The sequence below is a fragment of the Sinocyclocheilus grahami genome, unplaced genomic scaffold (genome assembly GCF_001515645.1).
Source record: "Sinocyclocheilus grahami isolate Dianchi unplaced genomic scaffold, SAMN03320097.WGS_v1.1 scaffold117.1, whole genome shotgun sequence".
Lineage (NCBI taxonomy): Eukaryota > Metazoa > Chordata > Actinopteri > Cypriniformes > Cyprinidae > Sinocyclocheilus > Sinocyclocheilus grahami.
The window spans coordinates 485,032-503,409 of record NW_015505296.1 but is presented as its reverse complement, the minus strand read 5'-3'; the positions used below and the strand labels follow the sequence as shown (position 1 = coordinate 503,409).

The 18,378-nt window shown below is 37.2% G+C and overlaps 2 protein-coding genes, 1 long non-coding RNA gene and 1 pseudogene across 3 annotated transcripts in view; 3 read left to right on the top strand and 1 right to left on the bottom strand.

The window, feature by feature from the left end:
• Nucleotides 1-3,479: 3,479 nt before the first annotated feature.
• LOC107589587 (uncharacterized) lies at nt 3,480-4,068 on the top strand. Its single transcript, XR_001609687.1, has 2 exons — nt 3,480-3,554; nt 3,964-4,068. It is a non-coding gene; the product is annotated as an uncharacterized lncRNA (long non-coding RNA).
• A 1,421-nt stretch (nt 4,069-5,489) lies between these two features.
• LOC107589567 (interferon-induced protein with tetratricopeptide repeats 1-like) lies at nt 5,490-6,464 on the top strand. The gene is made up of 3 exons (XM_016278057.1): nt 5,490-5,603; nt 5,648-5,730; nt 5,873-6,464. Exons 1-3 carry the CDS (start codon nt 5,490-5,492, stop codon nt 6,462-6,464), a joined length of 789 nt encoding a protein of 262 aa, XP_016133543.1.
• Nucleotides 6,465-7,559: 1,095 nt separating this feature from the next.
• On the top strand, nt 7,560-12,574 carry LOC107589566 (neurofilament medium polypeptide-like; annotated as a pseudogene).
• A 2,113-nt stretch (nt 12,575-14,687) lies between these two features.
• Nucleotides 14,688-18,378, bottom strand: part of LOC107589530 (voltage-dependent anion-selective channel protein 2-like) — a 7,848-nt gene continuing 4,157 nt past the window's right edge. Inside the window, exons 6-9 of the mRNA XM_016278003.1 lie at nt 17,245-17,472; nt 16,648-16,798; nt 15,720-15,777; nt 14,688-15,465 (exon numbers count right to left, since the gene is read on the bottom strand). Coding sequence (XP_016133489.1) covers nt 15,374-15,465; nt 15,720-15,777; nt 16,648-16,798; nt 17,245-17,472 — 529 coding nt within the window. The 3' untranslated portion in view covers nt 14,688-15,373. The remainder of the gene's footprint in view (nt 15,466-15,719; nt 15,778-16,647; nt 16,799-17,244; nt 17,473-18,378) is intronic.

Sequence of the window (18,378 nt, the reverse complement as noted above, 5' to 3'; positions counted from 1 at the left end):
ATATATATATATATAAATATAATTGTACCAGCTTATATCTGAAGTCCTCATCATGACACTTTTCAACTGGCATTCAGTTGCATTCTTTGTTTACTTGCTTGAAAGCTTTACTTCTATTCTAGTTACCTTTTTTTGTTAAGAAAAAAATTAATACACATAAGTGCATAATCAAAATCAAACACAAAAGTAAAATTATGACCTTGTGTTAACTGTTAAATAACTTTCAGAAACCTTGTACTGTGGCCTCAGGGTTTCAGCACAGATATTTCAAAACAAAGCTAATAATAATCATCATTATAATCATAATAATAACAATAATGTTGTTGTTGTTGTTGTTAAAATTGAAATGAAAACATTCCCACATCTAATTACTCAGAAAATAATAATGAAGATGATAATAATAATAATAATAATAATGTTATTATTATTATTATACAATTACAACATTTAGGTACCTCATCATCGAGGTAAATTTGTCTTTTTGATCACTATATTACAGTTATTTTACACTTTCTCTTCAGGCAGGCAATGGCAAACTGCAGTCTAAACATAACATTATGTAGACAACACTGCCACTTGCTGCAAGAAAGCAAGTACCGCATTCCCTGCTTCAAGAAATAATAATAATAAAAATAATAAATACTAAATCCTGTCTGTGTGTGTGTGTATAATATATACACACACACACACACACACAGATTCTAAATACACACACAAAAACTATTTACTGCAACTGTATACTTTATGATTCATATCACTTTATTGTTGGGTTACACAAGTTACCTAATTTTGTTGTGCGCTAATTATTTTTTAAAAATGTAAGTGGATTTTATCTATATTAGGCAGCCACCTCTAAATGCAAATGAGAAGACAGTCACAACAGCTCTTTTATAATAGTAATGCATTTTTTTTAAATACAGCTCTATTTATTTGCTACAATTGAAGAAAACAAAGGAGCAACCTCTTGAATTATTTTGTTTCATGTTAACAGTTTTGTATGTATTTTCCTTTTTTCTTTCAGTAGCAGAGGTTCGTTTTTTTTTTGTATTGCTTACTCGAGCCCTCTGAGAGGGTTTGTGAGCATATATCAAGGTGATGCACTGACAGCCAAAGGAAGAGCAAATTCAATCAGGGCCGGGAACAGGAAGAGAAGCGCTCTCCACAGATGGCAAGACGCATCCTTTCAGTCCTTAAACAGACACTGAGAGCAGCCGAGGGACCGGGCCCTGTCTGTAGATTGTGTCAGAGAACTGTGGGTACTTGGCACAAGTAGCAGGAACAATTAGCGTCACATAAGCTTCCCGGAGCAATGGGAGAAGATGATACGAGAACACGGCATCTGATTTTCAGCAAGCGGACTTAAACTGTTATTTACAGGCATCTCTTCTTGTCATTAAACAGCAAGAGCAAGATTCAAAGACAGCGGTAGTCATGCCCCATATTTCACTGCTGATGAGTTATGTGTGGGCAGGGAGATCTGTTTGCATCCGTGCATACCTAATTAACGAATCGACAGAGGAAGTAGGCCTCTCCTTTGAGAATGCCCCACCACCCAGTCTCTGATACTGGGATTGCGTTCTTCTGAGCATTGTGCTCTGGTTCTCTCATTGTGAAACCCACACTCTCACACAAACACACACAGACAAATGTGCAATTTGAAACGCCAGTAATGAGATGAAGTAAACAGTTTTACCATATGACACACTTACACTTTCAGTTCATTACTTTGTGTGGGAGGCAGTGTTCCAGGGGGCAACGTGCATGCCTATTACTGCAAAGACTGGCAATTAAAGTGCATTTCATTAAGTTGGCAATATTGAAATGAACACTCTCTGAACTACACAACAGGGTCTTGCACAAACAAGCCAGAAATGCTCTAGCATGCTCTCGCTGAGAGTTTGCATAGACAATCTGTCATCCACTTGAGAGCAGTACAGTGCATTACAGTATGTGTATTAAAAACACCTCCATTTACATTTGCTATATAAGTAAAAGCATAAAAAACACTTTGTTACTTGAAATAAAATAAATGTTAACTGGAATAAAATTAAGTATATACACAAAGTAAACATTTTATTTCAGTTAGTTTCCAATGAAATATTTCTCATTTTCATTTAGTTTAACTTGATTTACTAAAATAACTACAACTAAAACTAAAATTAAAGAAGAACTATATTGAGATGTGTATATATATATATAAAACTAAAAACAAATACTAAAATTTTTAAAGGTAAAATGGAAAGTGATTTTACTTTAATGACATGGATAAAATAGGATAAAATAAAATAAAAAATCAAATAACTATTTTATTTTATTTTAAGTATGCCACTTGAGAGCAGTACAGTGCATTACAGTATGTGTATTAAAAACACCTCCATTTACATTTGCTATATAAGTAAAAGCATAAAAAACACTTTGTTACTTGAAATAAAATAAATGTTAACTGGAATAAAATTAAGTATATACACAAAGTAAACATTTTATTTCAGTTAGTTTCCAATGAAATATTTCTCATTTTCATTTAGTTTAACTTGATTTACTAAAATAACTACAACTAAAACTAAAATTAAAGAAGAACTATATTGAGATGTGTATATATATATATATAAAACTAAAAACAAATACTAAAATTTTTAAAGGTAAAATGGAAAGTGATTTTACTTTAATGACATGGATAAAATAGGATAAAATAAAATAAAAAATCAAATAACTATTTTATTTTATTTTAAGTACTGTTGTGTGACATCTGTTGTTGAGAGAACATACGACACAAAGTTGTACATAAAACAAAGATTATTAAAGTACATTTTACAAGAAAATACTATTTCAGTTTTTCTACTACTTTTCTTTGTAATTGTTTGTTAAAATCTACAAGCAATTTCTGAGTGAAAATTGCTATTTGTGTATACTGATTACTTACTTTACAACATCATAAGATGTGTGGTAAAGCAAGGTCCTCATGCTGGAATCTTCACGCTGATAAAATATTCAATAACTTGAGCACAAAAATTTATGATAATCAGTAGCTTCTTGGCAAATATTGGCAAAAGGGATTTTTTGTGCAATTTTACCATTCATAAAGGTAGGCTACAGTATTTGAAACAGCAACTTGAATTTACAGTAAATGAGAAGAGTAGGCTATATGCCACTGAAATCTGATGGCATTGGAAATGAAGTTAAACCAGCCTGGAAGCCTCCTGAACGGTCTCAAAATCTCAGCTCTTTGCAAATTATACGTCATTCTCCCCAATTTTCTATCTAGATTGTGTTAAGCTTTCTATTCAGTGTATTATCATGCTTTTCCCAACAGCCATTGAACAAAAGTACTTGTATGGTAAACTTTGATAAAAATCAATATCATGCAAACAGTAGCCTCGCCTCCTTTTATCTGAGGGGGACAAACAAACAAAAACATGGACTTTCTGCCTTAAATATTCGAAATAAAGTCTCACTTGCACACATCACAGTTGCACTTGTCTCCTGTTTCTGTTGATTAAGCCTGGCTCCTGACATTTAGATGCTTTCTACTATTTGCCTCCTCTTGGTATTAACAAGTAGGTTTATGGCGGCTTTCATTATGACTAGTTATGTTCACATAGGTAAAAATTCAGTAACAGTCATTTGACTTCGAAATACAAATGCATTAAAATATATTGCTTGATAAATGTAATTACTTGACATTTTGGGGTGTTTTGGCCAGATGGTAGCATGCTTCTCATTGCTTAAAGTAAATTGGGTGCCTAGAAGTTGTATAAAGACAAATTTTTAAAGTCTGTTTAATGTTATGGTAATGAGTGTTGTAATAAGCTGAGATATTGCAGCAGGTAAATGCTACCCTGATAAACCAGCTCTACAAATACTGTGTAATGATACTGTTGGCTCTCCTATTCTGAAATTACGTGTGCTTTTGTTTCCCCAGCAATGTTAATACTGTTACCTGATGTCTGTTCACTTTATGTGTAGGACTCTGCCAGTCTGCTCTGATCAGCAAGAGTCACACAGGAGATGTTCCTCTGCTGCAGTATGTGGTCAATAACTCTCTGAGGGACCACCCAGTGCTGACCAAACTATGACTGGTGGGTAGAAAAACACCTTTAGGACATGTGACACCAGAAATAATAAAATAAGCAAATCATGACATAAAATATATTTTTTAAAAACAGTTATGCAAGAAATAAAAGTGTACAGCAGTATTCAAAAGTTGCATTGCATTCTCTTTTAATCCTTGTATTATGTACGAATTATGGGTATGATTTTTGTTGACTAATTAGATTCAATACAATTCACAAAAAGAAAAAAAATCAAATTCTCAAAAAAAAAAAAAAAATAATAATAATAATAATAAATAAAATCTGCTACAAACAGTAAATCTTTAACTTTAATACTTCTCACACATTTGTGCTTCATCTTGTGTTTCAAAGGAAGCAAGAACATCTGACTATTTGTACAAAGGAGTTCACAAATGTATTGACAGAAATGTGTTAGATTATTGTGATTATTATTATTATGATTGTTAGGGGGGGGGGTAAACTACTGTACATGTTAATATGATTTTTGATATATTTATGTGTAGTTTCACACACTAACACTAGAGGTCAGTAGAATATACTGCACAAATGGCCTTTTTTACCTGTATATTTATTACAGGTTTTGTGGTCCAGGGTCACAAATAACTTTTCAACAGAACTGTCTGGTGTTCATGAAAAAAAAAAAAGACCTGTGGCCAAGAAAACTATGAATATATTTTATTAAGCTGAAAAATAAACATTGTAGCAAAGGCTGTTAAGTCTCATTATTATGAAAAAGTTATAATAATAATTATCTTTTTGCAAGCTAATTCAACATTTTTACAACTCTAAAGCAATGCAGCGCCATAAAGTCCCTCCACTAGATAGCGTCCTTACTCTTCGGTTTCAAGTTTTTTGTCCTGTGCGAAAACCTCTTTTGACTTGCTAGTAGGCTACTTACTCAACTGTGTGCAACTTAATTATTTGTTGTGAGTACTGTGTGCAACATGATTATTTGTAAATTTCCTCATTTTTTTGTACTTTACAATATTTCATTGATATTTAAAGTTACAGTCACAACTGATTTTGTAAGATCAACTTATCAGATCAAAGTAGCTATATCAGCGAATTTATTAAATACATTTTAATGTCGCTGATAGTAATTTTACATATCCCTTATCTGATCAAGAATTGTTCACTGGCACTCATAAACTGAAGCAGTATTACATTATTGTTGTAATGTTGACGTTGTACACTTACAGTTTCGTTTATCCTTAATCAGAACAATAGGTGGAAAGTGAAACTTTCCCAAAATTAGGGAACCTAACCTTCCCTATAACCCATGTTTGTTTCTGTAAGTCATATAAAAAAAATAAGCTGTCAGTCAGATATACTATACTTTACGGATTTAAGGAAACTGAGAAAGGAAAACTTCAAGAGTTTAAACATTTGCATCTATTTTGCATTTTAAACAATACAGGAATGTCTGAGGAACATCCGGACAATGACAGCAATGTGATTGTGACATATGGAAACTTGGCCTGGGTGCACAGTTTCATGGGCAATGTGACTGAGGCTGAGACTTACACAGAGAAAGTCAAATGAAATCATTAGAGCTTTCCCTGCTCCGTCTCCAACAGAGCTTCACAGAGAAGTTCAAAGCGAAAAAGCCTGGTCGCTTCTCAAGTTTTCTAGAAAGACCTACATCAGAGATTTGTAGAAGGTAATAAGACTTTGTATCTGTTTTCATAATGTGACTAATAATTCTATCAATAAGTAAATAAAATAAGCAGCTCTACATCAATAATAGAAACAATTTTACTATAAATATGCTGTAATTATATCAGTGAAGGCTTTTAATCTAGAATACGGATGGCTCCAGATAACCTCAGCGTTGTTTTGCATGTTGCAAAGTTCATGAAGAAAGAGCAGTTTTATGACAAGGCCCTGAAAGTGTTGCTGGAAATGCTGAAGAAAGTGCCAGACTCGTCACGGTTACATCATGAGATTGCCAACAACTACCGCTGGAAAGCCATGCAGATGAATGACATACACAATCCAGAGTTGCTGGGCCTTTGCATTCAGCATTTAGAGAAGGGTACCAGTTTAAACCCAGGCTACATATACCCAAGACTGGAGTTAGCGCTGAGGTATGCAGAACAAAAGCAGATGGCTAAAGCAGAGCAGAAGTTCACTGAGCTGTTTGCCCTTCCTGACCTGAAGCCAGCTGACCGTCAAGCCTGGCATCGCATGTATGGGGATTTCAAACAGTACAGGTTGGGCTCAGAGAGAGCTGCGGTTGAGCATTATAAACAAGGAATGATGCTGGGGCGAGTGTCCACCGAATGGATCGCATGCAAAAACAGATTGAGGAAAGTCCTTCAGCATGACAGACGGGACACATATGAGATCCGGACGTTCTTTCATTCCTTTAGAACAGAGAACAAAGATGATTAGGAGAGATACATTTAATCTCTGTTCAAGTTCCAGTCGTAATCTTCTCTCATGTAATGACCATAGCAAAAATTTCCTTTTTGATCCGCTGAGTGTTAGCAGAGTTAAATAAAATAATATAAATGTATTATTTTTTTATATAATCTGTTTTTCCAAATGTATTATAATCAATTAATTGTCAGGTAGATGACAACCAGACATCTGTGTAAAGACATTAACATAATATAGTCTTTATGTGTCTTTTCAAGTTAAACCTCAATTTGTACACACATTGTAAGCAGTTATGTAATGCAGTTTTTCATGATTATTTTTTTCCCTTTATGCCACTTTATGATGCACTGCTGTATCTGAATTGAAGGAAATATTGAACATTATCAGTGGTTTTAGTTGTTCCAACGTCTAAAATATGATGAATTATGTTGATAAATTAACATGACAACTGGGCAGAGTGCAGCATCTTTATTTAAGTGGAACTAAGCAATAACTTGTTTACTTTGTCATTTTTATTTAAAATATGCAGCAAATACAAGCTAAATTGCTAATTTTTTCAATTAGCTGCAGGAATTTTGCTTTATCTGGAGCTCAAGAAACACACACAAACCTTGTGAGTTATTTTAGGGTCTTAAAATAACCCCCCCCTTCAGTCATGACACTACAAGGTTTTCAATATAAAGAGAATGTAATGCTGATATTTCTGTACACATTAGACTGCATTATACTTTCATTTTAATAAGCAGGGGGATTATACGGAGCAAGCTTGAGATATTTAAATAATCAATAACACATAAAAATGTGAATTACTTTGTTACTAATAAACTAATTACATTATTACTTGATTGTTATAAAAAGTAATATTTAAATAAATATTTACAGGACTTAATGTTTGTGTTCCTCGGATAGGCTACTGATTTTAATGGAAAGGCTCGAGATTTATTTAATTTTTTTCCAGAATTTCTGAATTTGACAGTGAAATAAATGGCATTAAAGCGCCGTTTTCTGTACATTCACAATATATGTGTATTCTAGCTTCGCCAACTAAAACTATTTTAAAGCAGAATATGAGTTGGGAATCTGCGGACGAGAGGAGTTCATGTGACGCCGCGTCTGCTCCCTGGAGATCCGCGGAGGAGGCGCGAGTGAGCGAGTGCGCAGGATGCTGAGCTGAACAGCTGATTCTGTGCATTTATCCAGTATGGGCAGCTCCATTCCGCTAACCTAGCATCTATTGCAGTATATAAAAGGGAATCATTTTCACTAACGCTGCAGAGGAAAACGCACCAGCCTCACAATGGAGCGTGTCCTTCATTCATCTGGCCGGACACGGGAAGAGTACCGGTACCAAACGGCACGTCCTTCATCACAACTCACCTCAAAGTCTGCCTTTAGCTTTGGGTCCACAGCACCGCTGAGAGGTAATGCAATCCTTAGCGAGTTCGCCGCTAAACCGGCCGAAAGCTTCGATTTTTCAAACAAATATGCAGGTGGAAAGAATCTGAGGAAAATTAGTGAGAAAGAATTACTGCAGGGGCTCAATGACCGCTTCGCGGGATTCATCGAGAAGGTTCATCACCTGGAAAACCAAAACAGAGCGCTAGAGAAAGAAACTGAGGCCATTAGACAGAGAGCAAAATCCTCTGCCTCTCTGTCCAAAGAGTATGAATCAGAACTTAGTAGTCTGAGGCAGCAAGTTCATGAGATAGGCCTTCAAAAGCATCAAATTGAGATAAACCGCCAGAACCTGGAGGAAGAGTTTAACACTTTGAGAGAAAAGTATGAGAGAGAGGCTCGTGGTCGAGGTGATGCAGAGGACAGCGTTTCAGTACTAAAGAATTGCATCAAAGACGCATACCTAGCCAAACAAGAGATGGACAGAAAAGCTAAAGCTCTGGAAGAGGAGATACGCTTCTTGAAGAAAAACCATGAAAGCGAGGTAGCCGAAATGATGGCCCAAGTCCAAGAGGGTCACGTGACAGCAGAAATAAGTGATTTTAGTAGAAGGGATGTCACTGCAGCTCTGAGAGACATCAGGATGCAACTCGAAGGTCACACGGACTCTGACATCCGAGATGCTGAGGAACGCTTTCGAGCACAGCTCGCTAAACTGACCAAAGCTGCTGAGGTCAACAGAGAAGCCCTCATGGCCACTAAAGCAGAGATTAATGAACACAGGAGACAGCTCCAGTCCAAGAACATTGAGCTCGACTCTGTGAAAGGTGTGAGGGAAGCGCTGGAGAGGCAGCTGTATGACCTCGAGCAACGGCACAATGCTGAAATCCATCACTACCAGGTAAGACACCATGTCATGCACTGTTCAGTCTAGAATATTTTCCTCATTCAGTATGAGGAATACTTAAAAAAAAAATTTGATTGATTGAACAGTTCTGTTTAAACCAATTGATTGCACAGTTCTGTTGAGCACGATACAGCAATTCTCAACATTCAGTACCATGTCATGTGGCTTTTTTCATAATGCAATCCATGATGCAGGACACAATCAGAGAGTTGGAGTTTGAGCTGAAAAATGCCAAATATGACACGAGCAGTCATCTGAGGGAGTACCAGGACCTTCTCAATGTCAAAATGGCACTGGATGCTGAAATTTATTCCTACAGGTACTTCTTTGATTTTAAGAATTTTTTTGTAACCATTTTATTTCAAACTATTTATTACGCACTATTTTGTAAACCGTTTTACTGTTGACTTCATGGTGAACTTCTCAGGACCAGCAAAGCCTTCTTAACAGGTCTAAAAAAAAATCTCTTTTATCTTTATTTGATTATGTATTATTGGTCGCTTTCCAAACCTGATTGTGTTGGCTTGGCAAGTGTTAGTGTTTATCCAATCAGAATGTATTTCTTGCGAGTCCCCCAACAGTGCGAATAAATAGATTGTCAGCTCAATCGGCCAACCAAACTGCCTGGAATGTGTAGTCTTGTAGATATATCATTGCACATGCCTTCAAGGAACACAATCATGTATTAAGTGACATAAATAATTACAGAGTGAACAAAGCTTGAGATGTTCTACATGACTGTCATATTTATTAAACAGGACAGTTAGGCTAATTTTAACTTCAAATAATCATTACTAAGTGCTTTTTATGCTAGCTAATTTGTTGACTGATTACAAGGAGTTTAAGTTTTAAAAGAATTGAGTGTCATTTCATGATTTGGTTGGTGGCTTTCATGTCTATTTAGGCTTGTGGGAGTTTTTGAAATGTCAGTAAGAGTTAAGAAAAGATAAATAGGACACATTTTTTACATTCATTACAGCCAAATTATAGTTTTACTGTAATTTGGCTGTGACTGCACTGTAATGAATGTTGTCAAAAATCTGTCTTATTTACAGGCCAGGTTTCACAGACAAGGATTAGGCCAGGGCTAGGTTATTGTTCGATTAGGACACTTAAATTGCTTTTATAAATGTGCCTAATGCCGAGTTCACACTGCACGATTTTCAAACTCGTCGGATCGCCGTTGTTTTCACACTGCGTGACTATCTGGGGTAGCATTCAGTTGCTGCTGTGTTCACATTGCACGATGGATCGGCGACAGGGGGTTTCACACTGCATGACTTCACAATAGGAAGAATCGCCGACAGCTCTGTCTGGTCCGCAAACTACATTTCACAACAAAACACACGCGAGAATTGATAAGGAATTAAAGCGAGAACCCGCATGCGTCAGACCGGAGTTCTCCAGCAAGACTGTAATTATTAAAACAAAATATATATATATAGCCCGCAAATTGTCTGAGCTGATTTCCAGCTACAAGGAGAAAAAGAAAAACAGATTATGCAGGAGAGAGATGCAGGGAACAGGGATTGGGTGTTCTGCAAAGAGAGTTGGAGGTAAATGCCGACAGCTCTGTCTGGTCCGCAAACTACGTTTTACAACAAAACGCACGCGAGAAGTGATAAGGAAATAACGCGAAAACCCGCGTGCGTCAGACCTCGAGCCAGACTGTAATTATTAAAAAAAAAATATATATATAGCCCGCAAATTGTCTGTGAGCTGATTTCCAGCTACAAGGAGAACAAGAAAAACAGTTTATGCAGGAGGGAGATGCAGGGAACAGGGATTGGGTGTTCTGCAAAGAGAGTTGGAGGTAAATAATTTTGCAGTAACTGTTATGCTGATGTTGTGGCTGGGCAAGCAAATGTTTGTGCTTGTTTCTGTATGATATAATTGTTCATATATCTATTAAAATACTGATATTCTGGTCTATAACTCCTCCCCGAACTTCCCTCTGCCCTGTATCTTGGTCTCTCATTGGCTGTAGGTCATCGCCGATGTGTTTTTCAGTCAGAACTAATTTCACACAGCGTGATTGTGAATCGCCAACAGCTCCAGATATTTAGCATGCCAAATATTTTGCAGGCGTCGGCGATGTGTCGGCGATTCCCTCAGATCGCGTCTTTGATAATCCACACTGCGTGATTGTCACTCGCATGAACAAGCACCGATTTGCCTCCGATGTCGGGCATTTGTCGGCGAGTGAAAAATCGGGCTAATATCGTGCAGTGTGAACTCGGCATTAGGGGGGAAAAAAACAACATCACTGGTGTGCACCTTGAGGCAAACCAATGGCACTGACATATTTTAAGATATGTCAGTGCAAGTTTCTTGCAGTTAATACAGCTCAGACATGCATTTTAGTCTGGGGGTAGGCTTAAGTCTTGTCTGTGAAACCAGGAGATAGTTTCTTATGCCGAGTTCACACTGCACGATTTTAGCCCGATTTTCACTCGCAGACAGGTTTTGCGAAATCGCAGACAAATGCCCGAAATCGGAGGCAGATCGGTGCTCGTTCACGCGAGTGACAATCACGCAGTGTGAATTATCAAAGACGCGATCTGAAGGAATCGCCGATGCATCGCCAACGCCCGTGAAATATTTGGCATGCTAAATATCTGGAGCTGTCGGCGATTCACGATCACGCTGTGTGAAATGAGTTCTGAAAAACACATCGGCGATGACCTACAGCCAATGAGAGAACAAGATACAGGGCAGCGGGAAGTTCGGGGAGGAGTTATATGAAACGTAGTTTGGGGACCAGTGTTGCCAAATCCGCGATCGCCACCGGTTGTTTTTTATGTCAGCAGGTTGAAGCGACTCCAATAACGTGATATTCAGGCCCTGGAATGTGAATTGTACCAGGAGAACCCCGCCAAAAAAAATTTGTATACCCCCCAATGCGATTTTTACTGGGGGACCCCCTTGAAAGCAATTGGGCTATTTTCAGGCTAGTTTTGAGTAGTAATTGGGCGGGTTTTGTAGCAAAAACCTGGCAACCCTGCACCAGACGGAGCTGTTGGCGATTCTTCCTATTGTGAAGTCAAGCAATGTAAAAAAGTGACAGTGTAAAAAAAGAAAAAAAGGCTGAACACGTTAAGCCTAAAGAAACAGAAAAGACAAAAGAAGAACTTTCGAGAGTTGCAGAAGAAAAATCACAACTTGAAAAGTCACAGACACAGGAAGTCCGCAAAAGTGACAGTGTAGACAGCATCAAAACAGAAAAGGTTGAACATGCTAAGCCTAAAGAAACAGAAAAGACACAGGACCACTCCAAAGATAAGGAAGAAAAATCACCTGAAAAGTCAAAGAAACAGGAGGAGAGCAAAAGCGATAGCAGTTCTGAAAGTGCGACAACAAGCGGAGGGGAAGCTAAAGTCACAGAGAAACAGGTTGATGAAACACTGAGTAATCAACCCCCCAAAGCTCAGGAAATAACATCTGATGCAAAGCCTGAGCAAAAGGATATTAAAAAAAGCAAAGAGGAGATGCCTGAAAAAACTGTAGAGGTGGATAGTGTGACAACCAAAGGCAGTGGAACCAGCAAAGATGTTAAAAGTGAAGAAACTGTCCCAAAAGTCAGCGGTGCACATGAAGTCAAGGCTGCAAAATCTGAGACGCCAACCAAAACAGAATCTAAAGCTCTGTAGAAGACAGAGCAGGTCAAAGAGAGCAGCAAGCAGGACAACGTGGACATCAAAGGTCCAGAAGAAACAACTAAGCCCTCTAGTGTAATGTAGAATATAAACAGCAGAAAAAAAAATGAGAAAAGAGAATGTTCAAAAAGCCCCCTTGACGAATCTAATATAAATTACAATTGCGTGACAGACGATCTCAGTTGAGCATGACTTTTAGAAACTGCTTTCAGGAAGTGTGATGTTTCTGATGCAGATGCATGCGTACACTGTGATCTGCGTGTACATAATGAATGTGAATTATGAGGAATGTATGATTTTATTTTGCTACGTCCCTCGCTCTGATCAGCCAAATGTATGTATCAAAACAATGCTACATATTAACTGAATAAATATTGCAGCATATCAGTGTTTGACAGTATGTTAATTCAAGAGCTTTTCCTATAGAGGAACTACAGTATTGGGTTTTGTAAACTGTTTAGTAATGCGGGTGTTTCATCCTCTGCTGCTTTTCTACTTGTCTTCGATTGCAACACTTGCTAGCCAGTACTTGCATAAGCTTAAATATTCCCTTGTCAATATGGCAGCGATTCATCTATAAATGATTACAAGGCATTTAATTATTGTATGTGTTTCCTAGGAACTCACTTAAGGTTTCTTTACCCAGAAAAACCCTGCAGCAAGCTGCATCTCAGTTTTTTTGAGGCAGGGTAAAATATATCATCTTAAGCTGAAGCGATAAAAAAAAAACTTACATCCACTTTACCAAAGCCCGTACCAGTGCTGGATACTGACAGTTCCACAGTTGACAGAGCAGTGGCTGGCAGGTGGTTTTACTTCAGGACCCTTTCACATTGCACATAGTACAGTTCAAATGTTTGGGGTCAGCAGGATCTTTTTGGAAGAACTTAATGCTTTTATTCAGCAAAGACACTTGGTTCAGTTCATGGAGCTCTCTCCTAATGCGCTGATGATCTGAATCAGGCGTGTTAAATAAGGGAGACATGCAAAATGTGCTGAGTGGGGGTTTGTCCCCACAACCAGGATTAAGAACCACTGGTATAGAAATGTATAATGTTACAAAATAATAAATGCTATTCTTTTGAATTTTCTATTATGAAAAAAAAAAAAAAGTGTATCACAGTCCCCACAAAAATAATAAGCTGCATGACTGCTTTCAACATTGATCATATAGCAACATACATAAACATACTGGTAAAAAAATGTATAGCCTGAATGCACTGTAAGTCGCTTTGGATAAAAGTGTAGGCTAAATACATAAATTATTATTACTGATCTATTTCTTAGCAGAAAATCAGCATATTAGACTGATTTCTGACACTAAAGACTGGCTGCTGGCAATTCTGCCTTGCGATCACAGGAAAAAATAAGTGTTAAAATATATTTAAAGAAATGTCTTTTACAATATTACAGTTGTTACTGTATTTTGGATTTTTTTTTTAAATGCAGCCTCGGTGAGCATAAGAGGCTTCTTTATCAAAGTAACATTACAAAGTCCTACCAACATCAAAATTTTCAATGGTAGTGTAACATGGTGACCCAAGACAGCACCATTTTTAAAATGTCAAAGTAGACACTCTGATTAATAATAATAATAATAACAATAATGACAAGAAAAATACTTAACATTACCACTCACAGACTCAAAATATTTTGAGAACACAATGATCAAGAAAATTAAATTTTTTTTGCAAATGCATAATTAGCAGAAGTGATATTTCCCAGTAACAGTGAACCCACATTAAATGAAAGTTGTCGTATTAAACCATAATAAACAACTTGTCCTTGTTGGCCTAATTACAATATCAACTCTTTTAGACTTAAATAGGTCAGTACAAATGGAAGGATTAAATCAAATGTGAAAACTGATGACCCATTTAGAGGCTTGAAACAATCATTAAAAATAGAACATAAGCAGCATACCAGACTATTTTTTACCCAACTATGTGACATGAATTCTGTCAATGAAAGATATGAGATGCTTTTCTTCTACCATTTGCGAATAATGTGAATAAGCCTGTTAATTTTGCTGTGTAAGAGTATTTACATTAAGCATCGTTTTTGGGTATATTTCTGAGCTAGACTTTATAGTACGAGAACCAATTAGCTTTGTAAGCAACAAAAAATATCATAGATGAATTCAAATAGTTTATTGAAAAGTTCAAACATACACATAAGGACCTCTCAGGTGTTGTGAATGCATGGTCTCAGGGAATTAAGGTCATAATGCAACACGGGGAGCAAAGGGTACTGAACTCAAACCACACCCACAAGACCCGTTCTGCCATCACGGTGTGCCACGGATAGTCGTCCGTGCTGCAAACGAAAACAAAAGGTCAGTCATGCCAGCACAGGAGCACCAGCGTTTATCTCCCCATTAGGCTACCCAAAAACTGCTCAGTTCAAGGGCAGACTTCACATACAACGGTTACTCCGGAAGGCTGCCGAAGGAAAAATAAACTGCTTAAGCTTGTCCTTGCGTGCATGGAAAGAAGAAAACAGTATAACAGTATTTAAATAATAGCAGGTATAACCTTTAATATAGAGTTAAGTGGTTGCTTGAATCGCATTCAGACGACTAAGGAATATCAGATACAATACAAAAGATGAAATCAGAGACAGTTTTGTCACAAATCCACCCCAAACCCACCACCGGCTAACTGAGAAGGGAACACAACAGAAAGCCACAGACGCCCTCCGTCCCAGAGAGTATATCATTACTGTGGCAGTGCTGGAGAGAGATGAAGAAATTAATTTGTAGCTGAATGTCTATAAGAGAACAACTACAAATGAAAAACAAACAAGGGAATTAGGAGGTGACAAAAAGAAACATGATCGCTTTTGATGAGCCTTTACACGCATCCCATCCCATCTGGAATCCCCCTGCTGGTTGCTGTTGGAGTTGGAGTTAAGGCCAGATTTCTCTGATATTCCCTTGTCCCTGAAGTTAAGCAGGAACAGGTTTAGGCCTCCAGCTCCAGGCCCAAGCCCAGCTTGTGGCCTCCGGAATTGATGCTCTTTCCATCAACCAGGGCCGACAGGGTCAACTTGATACCTGAAAAACCATCACAAATTTAATCACTGCAGCTTTTACAGCATCTTAACCACATAAATGGGTTGTATTTCTAAACAACCTATTTTATCAGTCTCCAAAGCTGAAGTGAATCATATTGTGTGGTGGACAGATGATGTTACCAACTATAAACTATCGTGAGATACAAAATAAAAGAAATCAATGCCTTTCACTAATAAATTCTCAAGTGTAAATAATAATACAGGAAACTAATATAGAGAAACTCATCACTGTACCTGGTCTCAGAGTCTGAGTATAACCGACACCGACGAGGCTGGTGTTATTCACTTTAGCCTGTTGAATAGAGAGGAAAATATTGACATAACGCTCACATGCAAAGCCAAATGTAACATGCAAATCACAAACACATTCTGAGTTTTAGGGGCACAAATCTTTGACAAGTTACTGTGAGTTGATGCTAAATTCAGTGCATAGAATCGATATAAAAGCTGTACCAGAGTATGTCTGCTCTCAGAAAATCTGAGTCGGCTCTGGGGCTTTTGTTTTTTTGCATTACAATAGCCTTAAAATTTGTCATTGTTAATCAGCTCACATCTTTGGCTGTGTAGGAGAGCTATTGATCAACATTTGAGCATGGGATGCATTGTGCCCTCTTACTGTACTGCTTGTGTAAATACACTTAATTCCTCTAAATATAGATCATGGTGGAAGAAATTGATTGGTTGTTTTGTAAGATGCCATAAAAAAAAGGTTACTCAGCCTTTTTGGGTTTGGCTGGTAAATTTATCACAGTGTAAGTGCACCTAACACTGTTATAAAGCAGTGGTTCTCAATTCCGTTCCAGGGGGACCCACTGCTCTGCACATTTTGTACGTATCGCTTATTTAACACAGATCATCAGCTCATTAGGAGAGAGCTCCATGAACTGAACAGAGTGTGTCAAATAAGAGAGAAAATGTGCAAAGCAGTGTACATACCAGTGGTATAAAGGACACTGCAGATTGATAATATCATTTAATAATTATGATTAAGAACCATTCAAGAATGCATCAGCATACATTAGTGAATCGATTTTCCCTACACCCTTTATTATGGAGAAAGTACATTTAGAAATATGTTATTTTATGGGATCAGATGCAAAAACAAACGGGTGCCTACTTCTGAAACGTATGATTTGTGTAAAAGCAATACGAGTTCACTCACACTGATGGAAGCGTCTTTGTCCAGCTGATACTTGGCAGCAATACCGAAGCGTGTGCTGTTGCTTCCTGCTGTCCAGGCCAGATTCACCGCTGTCTCCAGCTTATCACTCACTTTCTGGTAGATGGAGCCACCAAACTCTGAGCCATCATTACTGCAGGGACAGACAAATCATCAATCGAACAGTGGCACATTAACTCCTGGATGCTTATACAAATTACTTTGCTCTTGTAATTTTACTGAGATCACTCACAAAGAGCAATTTCTTGAAATATTTTCAAGAACAATCAAAAATGACACATTTAGTGCAGAAATCGCCATAACTTTAAGAATACTTTAATATTTTATTATTTGTCATTATATTTGTAGGCATGAAAAGAAGATCATGATTTTAAAATCCTGTCCAGATTGTCCATGTCCATTTGGCCTATTAATGGAAACGCAATGTGTCATTCCGGGGACAACATGCAGTAAAAATCCTGACGTCGAAGCGAACTCTCTGTACATAAATTCTCACTATATCAACACTTCTCCCCACTAAAATAAACCAGGTCCCAGTCTCATGCACTTAGAATGATGTAGTGATGCTTCAGGACTTACACGTTAGTGTGCAGCTGGAAGTCTCCTGTTTTGTAGCCTACAGCAAAGTTGTTCTGGGTCATCTTGGACTTGGCAGTGTCGAAGGACATCTGGTAACCGGCGAGCCATCCCTCATAGCCGACCACTGCAGCGCCGTGGATGGTTGGACCAGCAAAGTCAAAGTCAACGTCACCGCCCAGGTTGACATACTCACGCTTGTATGCGGTCTTAACTTTTCCACTCTTTTTTCTGTTCATCAGGGAAAATAAACACAATTTAGCATCATATTTAGTGGAATTACATTTGTTTATAAAAAGGTACTTAAAACATATGGATTATTTGCCTTTTGACTAGCTATAAACCAATATTACAATCTGCAGAAATATAAACTGTTTGGATTGTTGATACTCTTTTCCGTCAAACAAGTGATATAATTAGTTTAACAAATGACTCTGAAAAAAATGATGCAGTCTTATATTCTATGTATTTGGACTATCAAACCACACGTAAACTATATATCATTTTATCATACATCATCTTTAGATAACATATCAAAACAAGTGGCAAATAGCTGATTCTAGACCATCTCTTTTAGTAGTATTTCAATAATGTCATAGTATTTGTGGGGGTTTCTTAGTTTACATTTCAGCAATTGTGTCTGCTTTTAGACAAACAGGAAGTGTTACAATATTCTTGACTTATTTTTTATATGTATACCAGTTTTATAATTTTTAAACACCAAAAAACACCATTTGAATATTTAGCTTGAAAAGTGTGCTTACTCTATATTTCTAAAACTCTACATTTTTTATTTCTTAAAAATACCACATTTATTGTTCATACTTATTCATACTTATCTCTGCCCAAGTGTCACTTAAGTGTCCAAATGCTGTTTTGGACCACTGAACCATAAATCATCTATTTAGGCCTACATTACATTTAGGCCTTAACTAATCTGAATTTTAAAAAAAAATGCTAAATGAGAAGCTGCAGATACTGTAGTGAAGGACAAAGTCATGCCTTGGTCATTCAATTTCATTCACTGACTGTACCATTTTATAAACTACTTAAAGCTCAAGTCACAGCTCATATTGAGACTAGAACAAACCAACACATGATGGCCCATTTTGCATTGCCAGCAACAGAGCATACAGC